This window comes from Poecilia reticulata, chromosome 19 (genome assembly GCF_904066995.2).
Source record: "Poecilia reticulata chromosome 19, P_reticulata-male-v2, whole genome shotgun sequence".
In the NCBI taxonomy this organism is placed as follows: Eukaryota; Metazoa; Chordata; class Actinopteri; order Cyprinodontiformes; family Poeciliidae; genus Poecilia; species Poecilia reticulata.
In genome coordinates this window covers 3,790,013-3,809,553 of record NC_088848.1, presented here as the reverse complement: position 1 = coordinate 3,809,553, position 19,541 = coordinate 3,790,013, and the positions used below count along the sequence as shown (strand labels likewise).

Genomic DNA, 19,541 nt, shown 5'->3' with positions numbered 1-19,541 from the left:
ATTTCACCCACCAAAAATGTTGGCACATGCGTAAAATTCATCAAGTTGAAAGTGTTTGTGTTGCACTAAAACATGATTTAAAAAGATATTTAACAGTAAACTAGATGCGATACTTTAGTCAAACACAAACTAGGGATGCAAACAATCTATTTACGATTAACGGTTTATTAGATTAACATTAGTTCCAATCGATTAAGTAATGACGTCCTAAGCCTTATTTTAGTGCTGTAGTTTGGCCGCCATCCAGTAGAGGGCGCCGCCGGTCGTCCTTAAGCGGAGCCGTTGAAAGAGAAACAAAGATGGCGGCGGGCCCATTCCAGAACGGGAAAGATGAGTGGTCCAAACAGAGCTCAATGAGCATTATGCGGTTCTGTTTCGATATATAAACACTCGACTAGCTCCTAAAATTTCCCCTTAAGACGTATGACGTAGCAGCGACAACTTAAAAAAATACCGATTGACAAAAAGGCGCAGGGGATGACGAGATTTGCAACCCAGTATGGTTCCTGCTTTGTTATATTTTATTAATGTCTATTTTCGGTTTATTTGGTCAGTGTTTAATACAATTTACTTTTAATTCATGCGAAAAAGAAGCCCTCTAATGTTATGGAAAAACGGTCGGCCCTCGTGATACAAGAGAAAACTCAAGTTTTTAAGAAAATGGCCGCTTATTAATAATTAAATTGATAAGATCAACTTTAGATTGAACTCATTCATTGATATCTCGCGTCCATAGTATTTTTAGGACAAGAAATCTGTGGCTCTTAAAATTTGAGCCAACAAAATGTGGTTAATCACATATAATACGTTTTCAAAAGCACTGTAATTTGTGTTTAGCTCTAACATAAATGCCATGAAAACGTTTGAAGAAAGCAGAAATTTGATTTCCAGAGGTTACGGATTTTATTAACCAGTTCTCATAATGGAAAACTCAAACAGCAAATATACTAACATATTGTGATAAAATACAAGAACATTTATAGCAGTAATTCTTGAAATACCTCCTACTGATCTGAAAGTGGGATTGCAGTGGGTGCATCATTGTTTATTCATCTTGCTTCTTAGCGCAGTCTGAAAAAGAAACGGTTCTTCTGATGCAAAACGACATTCTCAGAGAATGTCAAACATTTACTGGTGAAGTAAATATAACAAAAACACACAAAATGGCTTTTCTACACATGTGCAAATCTTAAATTACCCCACAGTGGACCAACAAGTTTGAACCAGAAATCCATGAAATTCTCAACTCAGGCATCAACTGGTTAGACATCCATCCCATTGGCAGCTTGTGGTTTGTGCAGGGTCAACGTGAATCAGTTCATCTGTTGTAGAACTGTGATGTGACCCAGGCCAGGCCCCACTTCAGGTTGGTGAGCATAAACTTCAGCGCCTTGGTCCACTGCTCCTCAGAGTTAAACTGGGTTTTGATGGAGTAGGAGCCTCCGCTGCCGCCCGTATCTTCAATCTTTCCCTTCTCCACATCCATCCTGAAAAAACAAAAAAAGAAATTTAATGTTTGAAGGCAAACATCTAGGACTCAGATCCTCCACAAAACCGTTTCTAAATCAAACATTTGTGACCAGAAATATAAAGTTAGTTCCTGAAAACAGACACTGGGCTTCAAAAATAGATTTGCGACTGGAAATTATAAATGCTGATTTGTCAAAACCTTTATATTCTCTGTAATTTAACAGTCAGACTTTATTGGAAACGATTGAAAAGGTTAAAACACATATTTCAAACATTTTCACATTCAAGTTTCAAATATTGTCCCAGTAATTATTGCGATAAATGATAATAACATTGTTGTTTTGAGACCATTTTCAAGTAACATATTGATAAAGGTATACTAATATTAATAGTTCTTTCAAACACCAATAAACTTTTAATTTAGTAAAGAACACTTCACAATGGAACTGGGAAATAAAAGAATAAAAACGCAATAAAAAAATGAAACAAACGCACATAAAAAATGTATTATGTCATCTCTGAACAAAATTGCCTTTCAAAAATTAATTTATTTTATTATGCAATTATTAATTTATTAATTGTTTGCTACGGAAGGCTTATAAGGCATTTCAATATAAATTGAAAATATCTTGTTGGCCTAAATACCATGAATCCATCAGATTTGGATCATGACCACATATTGCATCAAAACTAATAAATAATAACTAAAAATAACTAAATAACTAAATAATAGTAAAAATGTATTTAGTAAAAAGTTTACTCGACTCTTAAGTAACTGGTCAAATTATCAATCATTTAACATTTAAAATTTGCATCAACAGATGGACCAAAATATAAAGTTAAGTGGAAATTCTGGTATTTTAAAGACGAAAATGACAATAATTCAAATAAGTAATAAAAATGAACAAAATCGGGCAAAATAAAATGTTTCCAAATCCGTTTCTTTCAATAAAAAACTCAAGAAACTTTAACAAAAACTGCAGGTGTGTGTGTGTGTGTGTGTGTGTGTGTGTCTGGTGAATTTTGGGTTAAAACATGTTTGTTTTTCATTCAGTGGGTAGAAAACCCAGAAATTTTACAAAGTAAGAGTAGAAATGCTTCATAATAAAGTTACTCAGTAGTGCAGTGTAATAAAAATACACCTAAAAGTAAAAAAAAAAAAAAAATTACTCAAATGAATGTAATTGAGTAAATGTAGGTAGTTATGACCCGTCTGACCTGTAGGGGAGGCAGAATCCGGTGTCTCCCTTCTCCACCTCCTCCTTGAACTGCTGGACGCAGTCCAGGAAGGCCACCATGGCGTGATCAAACTTATTGTCCCAGAAGAACCTCAGGCCACCCGAGCAGTACAACGGCAGCTCCTGGACGAAAAACAAACAGAAACTGATCAACAAAACAGAATAATTTTTACAATTCAGCTTTAGGAAGAGGACGTCTTTACGCCTTACCTTTGACTTGTCCGTCAGTGACTCCAAGTACGAGTGGTTTCCGTACGGGACGAGTCGATATCTGGGAGATTATTTCATCTAAATTCAGCCAAACTTTAAAGCATATTTGAATCGAAGAGATGAAACTATATTTACCTCTGGAACCTCAGCCCCATTTTGTTGGCCAGCGCGTGCAGCAGCAGCACCGTCTGCCCCCAGGCCGCGTTGATCTCGTTCCACTCCACAGGAACGCTGGGAAGCCGGCCCAGTCGGAAGTTGTTGATGGTGCCGAACTGGCCGCTGTGCCTGGGAACAATCGGGGCAGACCTGTTATTTTCAGGGGGCACAGAAATATTTCCTGGTGCAAACTGATCTGTGCGTACCAGATATGAAACGTCGCGTTGAAAACGTTTGTCTTCTTGAGTCGATCCAGCTGAATCTGGCAGTAACGCATCTGGTTGTCGACGCTCTTCAGCTCGTCGTCCAGCTCCAGCTGCTGCCGTTTGAACTCGCTGTACTCCTTCTGGTACCTGGCAGCGTGGAGCACAGAGGGCTGTTAGTCGCTGCACTTCAGTGGATTTCACTGGGAGCTTCTGTCCCCTTTTACGCTGATACCCCTAAACCTGAGCAAAAGCCATTGAAATCTGTGGTTTGAATGCTGTGAAATGTGTAAAGCTGAAAGTATTGATTGGATAAATAATCATTAATAAATTATATAATTGTCAACCAATTTAGCAAACCGATTAATTAACTAACTGATTAATTGTTAAATAACTGATTAATCATTAACTAATCGATTAATCGTTACATATGTAGATTTAAAAAATGGCCATTTTCTGAAAGAACAACAGTCGGACCAATAATTAAGTCAAAACTGCACAAAATATAAATGTATTTTAGGATTCATTTAATGTCACATGCCGTTTTATTTTAATTATGTAAAGCACTTTGAAATGCCTTGCTGCTGAAATGTGCTATACAAATAAAATTTGATTGATTGATTGATCATAAAAACTTCTTTATGTCAGTTGAGCTCTGAAAAAAATGAGGAGCGAACTGCAGTGAACCCCATTGAAAACCTCCTGGTTTTTCCACCAAATATTGATTTCTGAACTCTCCCCGAGTAAAAACATTAGTATTGTTGTTTCTAAATGAACATGAACTGGTTTCCTTTGCATTATTTGAGGTCTGAAAGCTCTGCGTCTTTTTGTTATTTTGACCATTTCTCTTTTTCTGCAAATAAATACTAAACTTTTGCTTGGAATTTCAGAGTCATTCTGTCAGTAGTTCATAGAATAAAAGAACAATGTTCATTTTACTCTTAATAATTGATAACTGCATGGAATATTTTTATCAAGTACATTTGGCCCCCAGGTTTGTGCTTGACACATGTCCACTATTTCATCAGTATTATGCAGTTAAATGTACTAATAGGTGAACACTTGGTCTGTGTGTAATAATTTGTAATTTGCTTGATTGGCTCTGATAAAAATCCTGGTAACGAAACTCATTCCTGCTGTAAAAGCCCCGTCTGGGTCTCCTTACTGGAGCTCCTCGGTGTCCAGCTGCTGGGCCTGAATCCTGCTCTGGGCCAGATCTTTGGCCACAGCGGCCCGCTGCTCCTCCACGGCCTCCAGCTCCTGCACCAGCGTCTCCTCCTCGTTTTTCAGCTGCTGCAGCTCTGCCAGCAGGGTCTCCTCTTCCTCCACCTGCAGGTTGGACAGAAGCTCCAGACACTGCCTGGAAACGGATCGGCACTTTGTTAGCGGGTCAAACCTCCCTGCACACATCCTCTGAAAATGTCCTGCTGGCTTAAACCGACTCACTTGTAGTTCTGGCACTCGTTCTCTGTGATGTTGAGCTGCGTGTCCAGGTGGTCCAGCAGAGTGTCGGTGCATTCCTCACACAGGGGGTGATCCACATCCGTTTGGCCGGACATGATGTCGAACAGGTCGCTGGTCACCTGAGCAGGTCAGAGGTAAAAAGAGTCTTTGATTTTTTTTTTTCTTTTAATAGAACGAATAACATCAATGGAAATAAAATAACCAAACAAGGAGAACAAACAAACAAAACTAACCAACAAACATGTACATTAAACGGTACATTCAAAACAAAAAAACAGAACATAGTCAATTGGTGTCGCAACAAAAATGAAACTGATTAATATGTGAATTAGGATATGCTTTTTTTCTTTTGGTCTTGGCAGATATTTTCTATTTTGAATTATTTTCCTATCCTCTAATTAATCCAGCGTCACAGATATTTTGGAAAAAAGTGGAGAAGGAAGGGAAGGAAAAAAAAGGAGGTAAGCAAACAAAGAATAAATAAATAAAAGTATATGCGAGAATGAATAATAAATAAAGGATGAAGCACTATAAGTCTGATTATTCCTCGAGTTTCACACAAACTGCGTCTCTTCTTGCCCCAGGATAAGTAACCAAACTAAAAATATCACCTTCAATCTCCGACTGAGATTTTCCATGGTTCCACCGTCCGACGCGTCGCCGATCAGCGTGAAGCTGTTGGCGCTCTCTGTTGACATCATCCTGGAGGGGAGAGATTTCACTGCTTTGTCACCTTTCAGGACACCAGAGAGTGAGTACGGAAAGTATTCACACCCCCTTTCACTCTTCGTTTCATTGCTGCCATTTGCCGAACTCAAAAAAGTTCATATTATTTCTCATGAATGTTCACTCAGCATCCCACATTGACAAGAAAAAACAAACAGAAATGTAGAAATTTTCGCAAATGTATTAAAAAAGACAAAGTGAAATATAAAATGCTGAGTGTACATTCATGAGAATATAAACCTTTTTTGATTTTAGCTAAATTTAAAGGGGTCTGGATATTTTCCGTAGCCGCCGTTCATTAAGCAGAGCTGATTAAAAATCAACTCACCGTGCAGGAGGGATGTACTTCCTCGACACGCCATCTTGTTTGTTTTCCACAAACGTCTCCTTGAAGAAAACAACTTCAAATTAGACCAATTTAAAGCAAAATCATGGCAGAATATCTTAGTGATAGGTTATATTTTTGTTGTGTTATTAATCCATCTAAACAGAGAGGCCCAGACATGCAAATAAAAATTCAGTGTTATAAATTCAGCATCTAAAAAAGAAAGTTTGATTCTAATAAGATTAGATTTCTTCTACAGAAATCTGAGTTTTTTTATCCTCATGAGCTGTAGAGTTGCAACCAAATATTATTTTAGTATTTAATTATTCTGGTGATTAATCAATTAATCTGATAAAGACAAAAAAGGCACATTCTGCAGATTTCTCATTTAACCACGTCAGCATAAGAAAATGTACATTTTATTGCTTGTAAATGCAATAACAACATTCCTTTAGTGAAAAATTTACTTATTGATGTGTGAAAAGCTCTTTCTGTAGTATATAGTCTAGGGCTGATCTGTTGACTATTTTTTGGATTAACCAATTAATAATTGGATACCAAAAGGTCCATAATAGAAAATTATTTTTTCCAGAATTTGAATGAGATGATTCTCAAACCATCCCTTGAGGAGTTATGGGTAAATGTTTAGACAAAGGTTGTATTTTCTTTTTATCTTAAATCTAAAATCTATGTATATTTTTGTACAATTTAACTTAATCACTGCTCTAACTGTTGTTTTTTCAGCAATTGACCAGTTAACGGTTTATTAACTGCTAAATAAGTTGATAATTATTCAAACTGGTTCATCATGATTCATCCAATTAATCATTTCAGCCTAGTGTGCTTTTTACCAATACCGTTCTTTCTTATAATCTGAAAAAGACCAGATTTGAGGAATGGTCACTAATAATTGCCCTCTTAGCAGATTCTCCCACCTGAGCCTATGCAGCTCCCTCAGAGCTAATTAATACTCTCCCTGCATGGCCTGTCAATTTTGATGGCTGTAGGACTGCAGTTGTGCAGTACTGTTCACATTTTCAACTGGTGGATTAAACAGAACTCCATGAAATGTTGAAAATTTGATTTGGATTTTGATTTGTAACAAAACAAGATGTCGATGATGGCTGGATTGATAAATTACACACAAAAGGGTTCTATTTATTAATTATGCCGATTTCTGAAGGCAATTTGATTGCACCGGGTTTTATTTTAATATGCATTCCAAAGTTGCAGGGCATCAGAGTAAAGGGGGATGAAATCAAACGCACACTTCCATTTCCGAGCTGTAACCCACCTCAGGTGCTGCTTCCCCTCCGCCGCTGTCCGCCGGTTTGCTGCTGGGAGTCACCGTGACCACCGGAGCTGCGGGGGACAAATAGCTCCCACAGTGACTCCATCATAACCGATCTGAATTACCTCGGATTAACAGTAATCTGTGCAGAATAATACCGATGAGCTCCTGGATGGTGACTCGGTCCAGCACGTTGAAGGAGGTGTCCAGCTTGAGCGGCTGGCTGCACCGCTGACACACGAAGCTCACCTGCATGGTGGTGCTGGAAGACTTGGAGGCCTCCATCACTGATCTAAAAGAGAGGAGAAAATAGGAAGATGAGGAGGGGAAAAAAGCAGAACCCGAACCGAACCTAAACGTAAACATCAGATTGCTACCTAGGTTAGCTTTCCCGTTAGCTTCGACTAGCAGGAGATATAATCACTATCAACTGTGGAAAATAACAGCTGTTATCTTAATACTGATTAAGATAATGTAAATTATAGTAAAAAAAACAAACCATATAATCCCTGAATCATCGACTCTACGTTAAGAACTTCCTTATTGTTGTTTACGGTGAATAAGATCTCTTCCTCTGGTTTCATAAATTGGTTGATCAGCTAAGTGCTTCCATCTACTGGCCACAATGTGGTATTACAGATTCCAATAATATGTGTCAAAATCAATTAAATATTTATTTTCTTTTTAATTTAATTGTCTTGTTGTCAGAAGTGAATAGAGTAGTCAAAATTTGTACTCGACGTTTAAATGTAGCAGGACTTTAACATTTTTATTCAATTAAAAATTTGATGAAAAGGTCAGACAAAAGTATACAACTATCTGCAAATTCTGCTATTTTTTTAAAGACAAAAACAAAACAAAAAATAACATGATAAAATATCTATTTATTCTTCTTAACCTTGAAATGGTTCACTCGAGTCAGCTGGTAGAAAATAACATTAAGGAATGAAACTAGTGTTAAAACTAGAAGTCTGACTAAACCAAAAATTACAGGTGTTTGTATATGCCAGTATAATTTAATATCTGATCTTAAAAAGAGAACATACAAAAAAAAACTTTCCAAGTATGCTCCCAGAATTTAGGCACAGTTATCATTCACTTAATTTCTAAAAAAAAGAATCAGAATTAGGACCTTAAAATTAACTCTTTGTGTTTAAGATAAAATAATCTGCTTAAATTTTACAATTAGATCTGAGGGGTTTTGTCATGTTTATATAATAACAAAAGTAACATAACCCTGTATTTATATTGTTTATTTTATTAGTAGTTTTTTTATTTCAACAATAATTACTCTTGACCTCTAGTACTTAATCATAATTCTGCAAATTTTACGTAAATGGTATTTTTCTTTTCTTCTGTTTGTGCGTTGTTTTACCAACAGGAAGCATCAGGGGGCGCTGTGTTGCTGCAGTAAAAGGCCGGCCAACAGCAGTAGAAGAAGATGAGTTGCGGGAAAACTGAAGCGGATAAGTCTAATGTTTATGTCTACAAACGGCCAGAAAACAAGGTAATTTTACCTATAAACATTATATTTTATTTTACAGAATAACGAGATTTGCTTCTTTCGTTAATTTCCCGCGACGCCAATGCGTTTCCGTTGACAATGTTGCGTTTTAATGTCGATGTTTTATAAAAGTGCTAGTTGTGTAACTAAATCCCGTTAAAAACATTCATGTTAGCGAGTAGCTAGTTTTATGGTCACCTTTAATATGAGCACCTGTTACCTCACCTGTTAGCTCCTTGCTATGCTAAGATGCTATCTTAGCAACTGATAAGTTATTTGATGTAATAATCTTCTAAACGTTATGTTTCTCTTTGGCAGCTGTGTTTTTCTTTAAGATTTAGTTACAAGTTAGTTTACAAATGAGCATTTTCTTGTAAACAAGAGGCACAAAAGCTGTTTCATTATTAACTAAGCTATCAAACAAGAGCACGGATTATAGCAATAGATGGATACTAACCTCCGTTTTTTAAATAATAAAACAACTCCACGCAATCACAACTACGGTATTCGTCCTTTCCATCAATAATTATATGCAATTAAAAATATAAAAATATAGATTATGTAACAAAATAGGACAAGATTCTATTTTTTAAGTATTGAATTTCCTTTAAAGTGTTGTCCAAGTCTGGGTAAGTATACAGAAAAAATAAGAAACAACGTAAAGCTTTATTACTTGCTTCATTAAACCATCTTCTTAAAGTTATAGGTTCAATATTTCAATTAAATCCAGAAATACTTAAATAACCTGAAAGGGGAAATTAATCTCCTGTAGCAGTTTGTGTTACAGTGGCTCTGAACAAACCTCTGACTGAAGACATTCTGTCTTTGTAAAGCAGTTTCATAGAGAGGATGCTCGATAATTTTTTGGAAACAAAATGAGCTTTTTGTTTTAGTTGATGCTAATGTTTAATTTCTGCATAGAACCTCCATTAAGTCTCTGTGCTAAACCTAATAAGCTGTAGTTAAGATTTTTAATACTCACACTCATCACTTTACATATCTGCTGGAGAACAATAGACATCCACATTGAGCGAAGTTCACAAAAGTTGCATAACTTTTACTGCCCAGTAGGTGTTTTTCAAATTCACTGTGTGGGATTGTCATAAAAATACTAAAGAAAAAATTATGAGCTGTTATCAGTTTGAAAAATGTATTTGTATTATCTGCATAAAACTGATAACATAAAACTAGATGATAACTGTGCAGCATTTTATAGAAGTAATTTGTAAAATACTTTCTTCAACATAAAGGAGATGATAGCCAATCATTAATTTAATATTTTCAAAGCTGAAAAATCTCCTTTCACCTGCGAACAGTCGTATTTGTTACTGTTTACCGTCTTGCCTTAACGGTAGCGGGATATTTTTGTAATTTGTTATTTGCAGCCTTTTAAATTCACCATGGCGACCCCAAAAGCTACAGATGTCAGAAAGGGAATCGCAGGCCTCTGGGAAACTCTTCAATGTCCCATTTGGTGAGTATTTCTCAGAGCAGCAATAATTATCTTTCTGATTAATGTCATTTAGTTTATGTCATCTTTTGCCTTCAGCCTGGATTTAATGTCTGCACCGGTTTCTACTAAATGTGATCACCAGTTTTGCAAGTAAGAAATTGTTAACATGCTTTTATTTGTATAAAGACTCATAATTTTGTTTATTTATGGTCTTAAACTTAATTCTTTGGCAGATTTTGTATTACGAAACTTTTGGACAACTCCAAACAGAACCAAGCCAACTGCCCAGTGTGTAAATTCAAGATAACAAAAAGGTCAATAAGCTGAAAAACTGAAAAATTCACCACAGTCACTAAAAGTCTGTTGTTATTATAACCTGCCATGTTATTCATCAGGAGCCTGCAGGACAGCCCTGTGTTCCAGAGACTTGTTGCAGGACTTCAGGAGATAATACAAGCATATGAACATGACACCTGCACAAACTGTGAGATCACAAACTAATTAACTGGAAATAATAAGATTTATTTGAATTAATTTACATTATAGTGTAATTTCTTTGTATTTTCAGACTTTACTGGATTGCCACAGCAAAGAAAGAGCACTAAGTAGGATCAACAGAAATTAAACAATAAGGTTTCAATTGAGATGTTCTGCTAACATCTGTTTTTTTTCTCTCCTTTTGGTATCAGAAATACAGAAACAAGTAAACATGCTTGGGATTTATCATTTGGAGATGCATCTGGATTTGAACAGGACAATAAGGGAACTGAACACCAAAATGATTCTCCACAGTCCAGCTCCTCAACTGCAGCAGGTAAAACTTCTCATGCATTTATTCAACTTAACTGCATCAAATCTGCCACATTAGTTTTGAGATGTAATGTATTTTATAACGCCTATAATAAATATCAGGGTATTTTCCTCAGTTGGTATGAGAAGTTTACATAGTAAATAGATAAATAAACATTTTTTCTCTCTGTCTGAAGTTAAATCAGACTAAACTTCTTTTGTTTTAGGTCAGAATTTGAATTTATTTTCTATTTGCTAAATTCCACAAACCTTTGCCTTCCTCTGCCTACATCACCCATAATGCAGTGGGGTTCTGAAGTCCTGTGAAATTTTCAAATTTCTATCAAACGTACTTTCTACTGATATTGATCATCTATCAATCACGGCAGATATTTTAATTGTTATCTCGAGGCCTGTTGCAATAAGCAAAACAAATCAATTAATGTCTTGATGAATTAAAATAAACCCAGTAATTTCTTTTTACATGGTTTATTACTTTTCTCTTTCTACCAAAAACTGGATGACAAAAGTCTTCAGTCGGATGTTTTGATCTTAATTAGCCCTTTTTTTAAATTATAATTGTGTTTACAGAGACTTCATAATACATTTTATTTGTTGTTTCTGTTATTTTGTTTATTTTGGATATCTAAAATGTCTTGTAGTTCCAGTGTTAAATGTTCATTATGGTCTCAAAACAATAATATAACTTCTGGGGCAATTTATCATTCAGCAAAATTTGGTATCAATATCGGCCCAAACTTTCACATCGGTTCATTCCTACTTAAAACCTTAGTTTGTCGCTTGTCTAGGAAAGAATTTCTGTTGTAGATTGAATACTGAATACTGACTAAGTGTCTGTCTTGCCTTTTGTAGCTCAGAATGGGTTTGCTCAGCTCATGGGACTCGAAGACTCCGCGTCTATAACAGCAGAAAACGAAGGCCTGGGTAGCGGCCTGGGTGACGTCCCACCAACGTCTGACAAGAAAATGTCAGATAACTTGGAGTCAGATACCGCAAATGTTGAGAAAAACGCGACGGATGCGTCTAAAAACAAAAGGCAGAAGCGGAAACCGGAGAAGTCCTCTGACTGTTTAGATTCAACTCAAGAGGAACCTGGTCAACAGGATGTCCGAAAGTCCTCTAGAAAGAAACAGAAAAAGGTTTTGAAGCACGACAAGATTCTTGAGCAGAAAAAGAAGAAAAGTTTGGAGAAAGTCGCCGAGTGGCTCCTCAAAGTTCCTGTCGAAGAAGAGCTGGAATTAGAGAAACCCCTCCACAGGGAAGACGAATCGGATAGCAGTTCGTCTACGTCGACGCTGGTCGTTGAGCCGCAAAACGTTGAATCGAATCCTAAGAGAGAACGTCGCGGCAAAGCCCTTGAAGAGCAGGTTTTTGGCGTCGTCTACAAACGAAGAGGAAGCAAAGTTACCGAGCCGCTAACAGCTAAAGAAATAGAAACTTGTAATAGATCTTCAAAGCTGAAGAAGGAGAAGAAGAACAATGCCCGTTTTTGTGAAGAGCAACAAATAGTAGAAAATGACACCGGCAGTGACTTTTTTAAAGAACTGGAAGAGATGGCAGGCGAGGAAAAGCTTGAGGAAACTGTGGAGGAGTTGAACCAGAAAGAAAGCGACAAATATCAGGGGGACCACGAGGTTCCTGTTGATGATATTGTACAACCAGAAACTACACCACCAACGAGAAGGACTCGCAAAAGTCTGCAACAGCCTGATGGCGATTTACAAGAGCAAACTCAGCTGAAATCAAAAAGAACCAATGAGAAAAGCAATTGTAGGAAAGAAAAAAATTCAAAGTTAAGCAGAAAGAAACCAACTAAGGTGGCAAAACCTCTTGTGTTAGTCGAAGTTCAGGATAGGAAAACGAGTCCTAAACCCAGTGAAAGAGTTAAAGAAGTTGGAGTTCAAATAGAGACTTATCCCAGCAGCGAGGAACAGACAACTCCCGTTATGAAGAGCGCCAGAAGAAGCAGAAGGCTTCAGCTTTTTGTTGACGAGGTTCAGGGAAGTCACAAGAAAACAACCTCTAAAGCTACTGCAGCTAAAACAGACAAAGTCGCTAAAAAGCAATCTCATGAAACAATGGATGCTCCATCTAAAAGTGGAAACCTTACAAAGGAAGCTAAAAGAAATGGCTGTGTTTCTGAGGAGGATATCAGCATGATAGAAAGTGTAGGAAAGGGGGGAGGAATGTCTTCGACACAAGCTGAAGCAGAGGTTCCTGACGCGCTAACGCTAGCTAAACCTGACTGTACCGTCTCTGTGGTCCCGAACTCCACAAGTCCAACCGATCCATCCTTCGTAGGTCCGACGCTTGAAGGTGAGAAGCAGGAGAATAATCACCCACCTGGCTCTCAGCAGGAAACATTTGCTAACATTGAAGAGTACGAGGATGGCAAGAACGACAGTGAGCTGGAGACGGAGCAACTTCTCCAAAGCTTCAAAGCTGCCAAACGGAAATCTTTCCTTCTTGGGGACCCCAACGCAAAGAGAAGTCGCGGTTTGGATGTAGGAAACGCTGAAGGGAGCCAACATAACTGTTCAAGCTCTGAACTATCAGAAAATTTAAACCAGGCTTCAAAATCGACTTGTAGTGACGTGATTTCCCCTTCCAACTCGCCCAGTAAGATTAGAAAACCAGATCAAGCTCTACTGGACGCCTCCAATCCTTATGGGAACTGTCCATCCAGGAGCAGCGTCAGCAGCGGTCTCAGTCCAAACAAAGTGGCAAAGCGTGACGGAGACAGTCCTCTGTCTGTCGTCCCTCAGGTCGTGGGCTCTGGCCTCCGCTTCACAGGTGTTGAGCAGGAAGCAGCAACGGCTTTCCAGAGCGACTACAACCTGACGGAGATCCCAGACGGCATTTCAAAATGTCCTTCGGAGAACAAAACCGAAACAATTTTTGTTGGAGAATCTTCTTTAACCCCGGACCAAGAGGTCAAGGAAGCCAATGGCAGCGGAGAAGTCAGCACTCAATCCTCCTTCCAGACCAACAAGAAGAAGAAGAAGAGGAAGACTCGGAGGCTGGAGTCTTCATCCGAGTCCAGCAGCTCATCTAAAGAGGAGCTACCGACTTTGGCGCAGATCTTGGGAACATCAGATCGTCCTCAAGCTGAGATTAAGCATCAGGGGAAAATCAGAGAAGCTGACAGATTGGAGGGAGTCTGTGAGGAACCGCTGGGTCGTCCAGCTGGAAGTCTGACCCCAGATCAGCTCGACTCCAGCCAGGCATCCGTCGACTTGTTCGGCACACCGGAGGAATGTGAGTAGATCCATAGTTGTTAACTTTATTTATTGACAACAATAAATAAAGGCAACAATTTTATTTATTGTTTGTTTGCTTTCCTTCTAATATAAGTATCAAAACTGGAGGTGAAACTGAATCAAACCACTCTGAACTACGACAGCGCTAGGGTCCTACTAATAAGTGCGGGAATAAATTCGTACAAGAATGAAGTCATAATTTTATGAGAATAGTCATTATAAGAGAAAGTCATAAAATTATGACTTTATTATTCTATTATTTTGACTTTATTTTTGCAATTCTATGATTTTGTTGTCCTATTACTTCAACTTTATTCTCATATTTCAATTTTATTCTTCCAAGGTTTCCCCCAGAAAACTTGCTAAGCCCGGTGGTTGGATGCTGGGACAGACATTCATCCAGTATGATAAGCCTGGTGGCCCGCCAGGCTTATCATACACCATCACCATACACTGTTCTCATAATACTGATTTTGTTCTTGTAGTAATACAATTTGATCATCATATTATTTAAACTCGGGGCTGCACAGTGGCGCAGTTGGTAGAGCTGTTGCCTTGCAGCAAGAAGGTTCTGGGTTCGATTCCCGGTCTTTCTGCATGGAGTTTGCATGTTCTCCCTGTGCATGGTGGGTTTTCTCCGGGTACTCCGGTTTCCTCCCACAGTCCAAAAACATGACTGTCAGGTTAATTGGCCTCTCCAAATTGCCCCTAGGTGTGAGTGTGTGTGCATGGTTGTTTGTCCTGTGTGTCTCTGTGTTGCCCTGCGACAGACTGGTGACCTGTCCAGGGTGACCCCGCCTCCCGCCCGGAACGTTAGCTGGAGATGCACCAGCAACCCTCCCGACCCCACTGAGGGACAAGGGTGAAAGAAAATGGATGGATGGATGGATTATTTAAACTCTATTCTTTGTAATACAACTTTAATCTCGTAATTTTATAACTTTCCAATTTTGATTTTGATGGCAACTCTAAGTCAACATATTCTACATTTTTACAATACAAAATTTAACCACATAGTACATTATGTTAAATTAAGGCTTTTCTCTCAGAGTAACAAATATGACACAACTGTTATTTATTTGAACTTCTTCTAGTAGAGAAGAATCTGGTGCGGTATGGTGAAAAAAATCTAATAGGATTCATAATCTGTCTTTTTAATGAGATGCTTTAATTATTTTTATTTGGGTGTTATTTATAGACTCCATCTCTAGATTTTCTGCAATGAGACCCACAGATTTTTTTTATGGAAAAATTGTTTTATTTTTCAACTAAAATGTTGATAATTATTGTTCTTTTATTAGAGAAATCTGAGTTGGCTCAAATCAGTGTCATAACTTTGCAAAACACGATTAAGAATTGTCTATAAAAGCTTGACTATTTCCTTTCTGCAGGTGACGCCCCTGAAAACTGCGTCGGCGTTTCCTTTGAATCGTCGCAATTCTCAAGCGAAGTTCTTGTTACTCAGGTGAACGCAGTTTATTTTTTTCTGTCTCTTTCTCATCAGTCAAAAGAAGAAAGATAAAGAAATCGAGGTTTTGATTTTTGTTCCATTAACTCAAACATCAGGATTTTTTTCTGCTTGTTCAGCGTTTGTTGAGATGCACCTTCGCCTCACGGCCCATAGGGGGCAGCCATTACATTTTCATGTCGGTTCCTGGCTGACAGACTCCCTTGCTCAGTAAAAAAATCCCCCCTCAGCAGGTTTCTAAATTACATTTCATTTACGTTGGAGGAAATGTTGCCGAAAGGATGATTTTTTTTTTTATTTTTTTCTGTTTTGTTTCATACCTCATCCATCTCCCAGCGCTCAGACTTTCATCTCATTCAACTCAGAGATTGCTCAGTTTCTCAGAAATGAAAACGCAGAGTTTTACATTAGATTTCTCATTTCGTCTGCCTACATAACCAATAAATTTGCACCTTAAGCCCAAATAATAAAAAGAATAGCAGCGGTTTGCTGTCGTAGTATTAAACTCTGAAGGTAATATTTGCAGTTCTGTGAATTGCAGGCAGTTTGAATTGTCTGATTTTGCAGGAAGTGTTGCATTGCAGCTGTTTTCCACCCTCAGTCCCTGCTGAAATGTAATAAAATACAATTTAGAGAAAAAGCTTTTCTTTTTTTTCTGCTCTTCCTGTAGCAAAAGATAGAAATGCAGAAGGAGCTGGTGAGGCTGGAGAAGCTGATGGCTCTGGTGTCAGAGGTGCTTCAGGAGAAAGAAGGCAGTCCTGCTGCAGAAACCAATCAGGGCTGTGAAAAGAGGGGTGAGCTGGAAATGTCACAAACTTACATTTTTTCTGATAAAAACACATATACTAATTAAGCAAAAAACAAATGTTTTGTCTCTTGTTGACATTTAGTTGAGAAAACAATCAGGAGGATAATTTTAATAAGTTATTAGCAACATACTAAATTAAAAGTTTTGCCTTGACATTTAAATTCAGTCTAATATTTACAGAAGTTTAAAAATTGTCTGCTTCGCTTCATTCCCAAACTAGCTTTTAATTTTGTAATGGGCTTCAGGGTTTCCCCCAGTGTATGACAAGCCTGGCGGGCCACCAGGCTTTACTTTTGCCCCCACCAGGCTAAGAATTGCTTATTTATTTAAGTCTTGTTAAAATGTTTGCATTTTTTAAGACTTTATAATTGGTGTTCAGGTATCAATCTTCCAATCTTTCAGTAACACATAATTATCAAGTGATATTTTCAAATTTCCTGTCAGCTTTAAACATCATGACGGGCCGTTGGATGAACGGCTGCCCTGCCACCCAACCACCGAGGATGGCAAGTTTTGTGGGTGACGCTTTGGGACTTTATTGATTTTTATTGTGTCAAATGTCTTTCTAGGCCCAGAACTGGACGGCCAGGATCAAGTCCAGCGTTCAGACAGGTGAGAATTTTTATTGCTAGAAAATAAAGTTCTCTAAGCTTCCTTCTTACTGGGTTTCGCTAAAACAAAGCAGCAGATTTTCTGTTTATATTTGGAACTGGTGACGAGTAAAAAGAAGGAAATTCTTCAAATATTAAAACCGAACACGAACTAAAGCAAATTTTAGTTATCTATCAATCTGTTGATTATTATAGCAACAAAATGGAGCATACAGTGAGTAAACTAAGTGGCCAAAGGTGGTGGAGTTCCATTTGGGTTGCTGGGCAACGGGCTGGGCTGTGGTTGCTAGGTAACGCCGCAGGCTGACTCGATAATCGGGAACTATTGCGTAAGATTTTTTTTCCTTCTTTCTGCTCCCCGTTTAGCCGAGCAAGAAAACGTGTTTGTAAATTAATGATGAGATTTGTTTAATCCAGCGAATAAACTGATCGATCGATTGAAGCCAATGCTTCAATTTAAACCCAATAAACTCAGAAAATATAAGGATATTTGCTGAAGACAGTGTTTTTGGTCTAGTTTCTATCTTATTACACTTGAAATGAGACAAACTAACTTTAAAATGAACTTTTCAGCAATATCTGGAGCTTATTTTAAGTAAATAATTCCTTAATATTGATGAAAAAGTACTAGTTCTACTGGTAGATGAATTTACTTATAACGCGGGAAAATGTTTTATTATAAGTGAAATAATCTGCCAAACGAATTAGTACTTTTGCCATCAATTTTAATGAATTATTCACTTAAAACAAGCCTCTATACCTTGCTAAAAAGTTACTTTTAAGTTTTGTCTTATTGCACTAGAAACTAGATCAATATACTTGGTAAGATTTTGTTTTTTTTTTTGCAGTGCAGACATGAGTAACACCTCAAGCCTCCAGATTTCCCTGTAATTGTTACATTTTTCTGTCATTACTGAGCAAATTTATTTCAAAATGTCCACAAGAAGAGTAATTATCATCATCATTTGTGTGAGAAATAATAAGAGATAGCCATTTTTTAGTTTGGTTGATTAACCTGCTAAACAGACTCCTGCCTTATTGGAGGCAATAATCAACTTCAAGCTGTTGTCAAATGTAAGTAAATTAGTTCAGTACTGTCCCATTTCTCTCCTCGGATCGTTGTATTATTGTTAACAGATGTCAAATGTAGTCGCATTACAGTGCGGTAATAATGAGCAGAACAATAACTGAGGCATGTAGCTTGTAATTGGTCTTGATGCCGCGTCTCGATGAAGAAGTTAGTGCGTTTCCTTGTTCTCACAGGGTGATGTATCTTGAAAGGACAGACTGATTATCTCCCTAATGAACCCTGAATCTGCTTATACTCTGAGAATGAAAAAAAAAAAGTCATTACTGACAGCCTCTTATGTCATCTGAAGCACTTAGACGGAAAGTTGTGTTGCCACAGTAATTTATCTCCACCGCCTGAGTGCGTTCCTCCAGCGTCTCGCCTTGAAGCGTCTAAATGCAGGCAAGAGGGAGTTTGGAAAAATGGGAGGCTTTGGCTTCATTATGAGGCTTCGAAAATGAAGTCATATTGGAGGAGAGCTGTGAGGAAACTGGAGGAAGTTTTATTTTTATTCAGTTAATTTAAATGCACGGTGGCTGCCAATTGTCTTTTTTTTCACCAATTGTAATCAGAGAATGGCTGATCTTCAGCTGATTTCTAAGAGGACGCGTTATTACGTTCAGTGTTGAGGTCTGATTCAACATTGCAATCGTAATTTACTTCTGATTTTAGGGAAATTGTTAATCAAGTTAAAAATTGTAAAGCTGTAAGAGTTACAATTTTCTACTTAGTCTGGTTTCCGTTGGATGTTTCTGCATGTTATTCACTAAAGTTTTCATTCAAAGTGATTTATTATTTTTACTATATTGCAACTTTACAACCTTTTACTGTAATTTTTGTTAAAATTTAAGGAATTGAAAAAATATTTAAAATGTGAAGAGAACAAAAAGCAAAAACGCAGCGGATAGTCGAGATATTTTCCAGTTTTAATGTTTTTTTTATATCTTTATTTAATATTATAAATTAACGTAATTCTAATCCTAATTATCTGGCTTTTCATTTGGTAGGAGGAAAAAAATTTTACTAAAAAGAAAGGTGCTGCATGATTTTTTGTTAATCTTTATTTAAAATAACAGATTCAAAAATGTGCAATTTAACATGAAAAACTAAGTAGAAAAGGCAAAAAGTTAATAATAAATGACATTACATGAAAACAGAAACACTAAGAAAATGAGAAGAAATCATTACAATTGCAAGAACATTTTTAATTATTAAATGAATAAATTTTCATAAATATTGAGCTAATGCGTTACTGTGATACTGCGCCATCTACTGGTCAAAAAGAGAAGGGAAAATAGCTAACAGTGGCTAAATCAGTTAGCTTTGACAAGGTGTTTACCAGCTTTACAATAATATTGCGCATTTGTAATATTGAATAACAGTAAATTATATCAAAGGAACTCCTGTCAATGCAGCTTACCTAATATTCTGAGTGATTATCCTAGGAATGCTAGCCATTAGCCTCTCCAATGCTA

The 19,541-nt window shown here is 37.3% G+C and overlaps 2 protein-coding genes across 3 annotated transcripts in view; one reads left to right on the top strand and one right to left on the bottom strand.

Annotated features, from left to right (window-relative positions):
* Nucleotides 1-879: 879 nt before the first annotated feature.
* becn1 (beclin 1, autophagy related) lies at nucleotides 880-7,368 on the bottom strand. Of its 2 annotated transcripts, none has more exons than XM_008436664.3 (11): nucleotides 7,242-7,368; nucleotides 7,087-7,154; nucleotides 5,796-5,854; nucleotides 5,353-5,443; nucleotides 4,724-4,860; nucleotides 4,443-4,637; nucleotides 3,281-3,427; nucleotides 3,054-3,203; nucleotides 2,919-2,979; nucleotides 2,689-2,831; nucleotides 880-1,487 (listed from the first exon to the last, which is right to left on the bottom strand). In XM_008436664.3, exons 1-11 carry the CDS (start codon nucleotides 7,366-7,368, stop codon nucleotides 1,319-1,321), a joined length of 1,347 nt encoding a protein of 448 aa, XP_008434886.1. In that variant the 3' UTR covers nucleotides 880-1,318. The 2 variants fall into 2 exon arrangements, with proteins under 2 accessions (XP_008434886.1, XP_017157183.1); XM_017301694.2 differs by having other exon boundaries at nucleotides 5,796-5,851.
* The window catches only part of LOC103481274 (BRCA1 DNA repair associated), a 28,207-nt gene continuing 16,028 nt past the window's right edge, over nucleotides 7,363-19,541 (top strand). Inside the window, exons 1-12 of the mRNA XM_081600176.1 lie at nucleotides 7,363-7,464; nucleotides 8,465-8,590; nucleotides 9,973-10,061; nucleotides 10,137-10,190; nucleotides 10,274-10,354; nucleotides 10,436-10,524; nucleotides 10,609-10,645; nucleotides 10,730-10,854; nucleotides 11,703-14,108; nucleotides 15,502-15,575; nucleotides 16,249-16,372; nucleotides 16,956-16,998. Coding sequence (XP_081456302.1) covers nucleotides 8,525-8,590; nucleotides 9,973-10,061; nucleotides 10,137-10,190; nucleotides 10,274-10,354; nucleotides 10,436-10,524; nucleotides 10,609-10,645; nucleotides 10,730-10,854; nucleotides 11,703-14,108; nucleotides 15,502-15,575; nucleotides 16,249-16,372; nucleotides 16,956-16,998 — 3,188 coding nt within the window. The 5' untranslated portion in view covers nucleotides 7,363-7,464; nucleotides 8,465-8,524. The remainder of the gene's footprint in view (nucleotides 7,465-8,464; nucleotides 8,591-9,972; nucleotides 10,062-10,136; nucleotides 10,191-10,273; nucleotides 10,355-10,435; nucleotides 10,525-10,608; nucleotides 10,646-10,729; nucleotides 10,855-11,702; nucleotides 14,109-15,501; nucleotides 15,576-16,248; nucleotides 16,373-16,955; nucleotides 16,999-19,541) is intronic.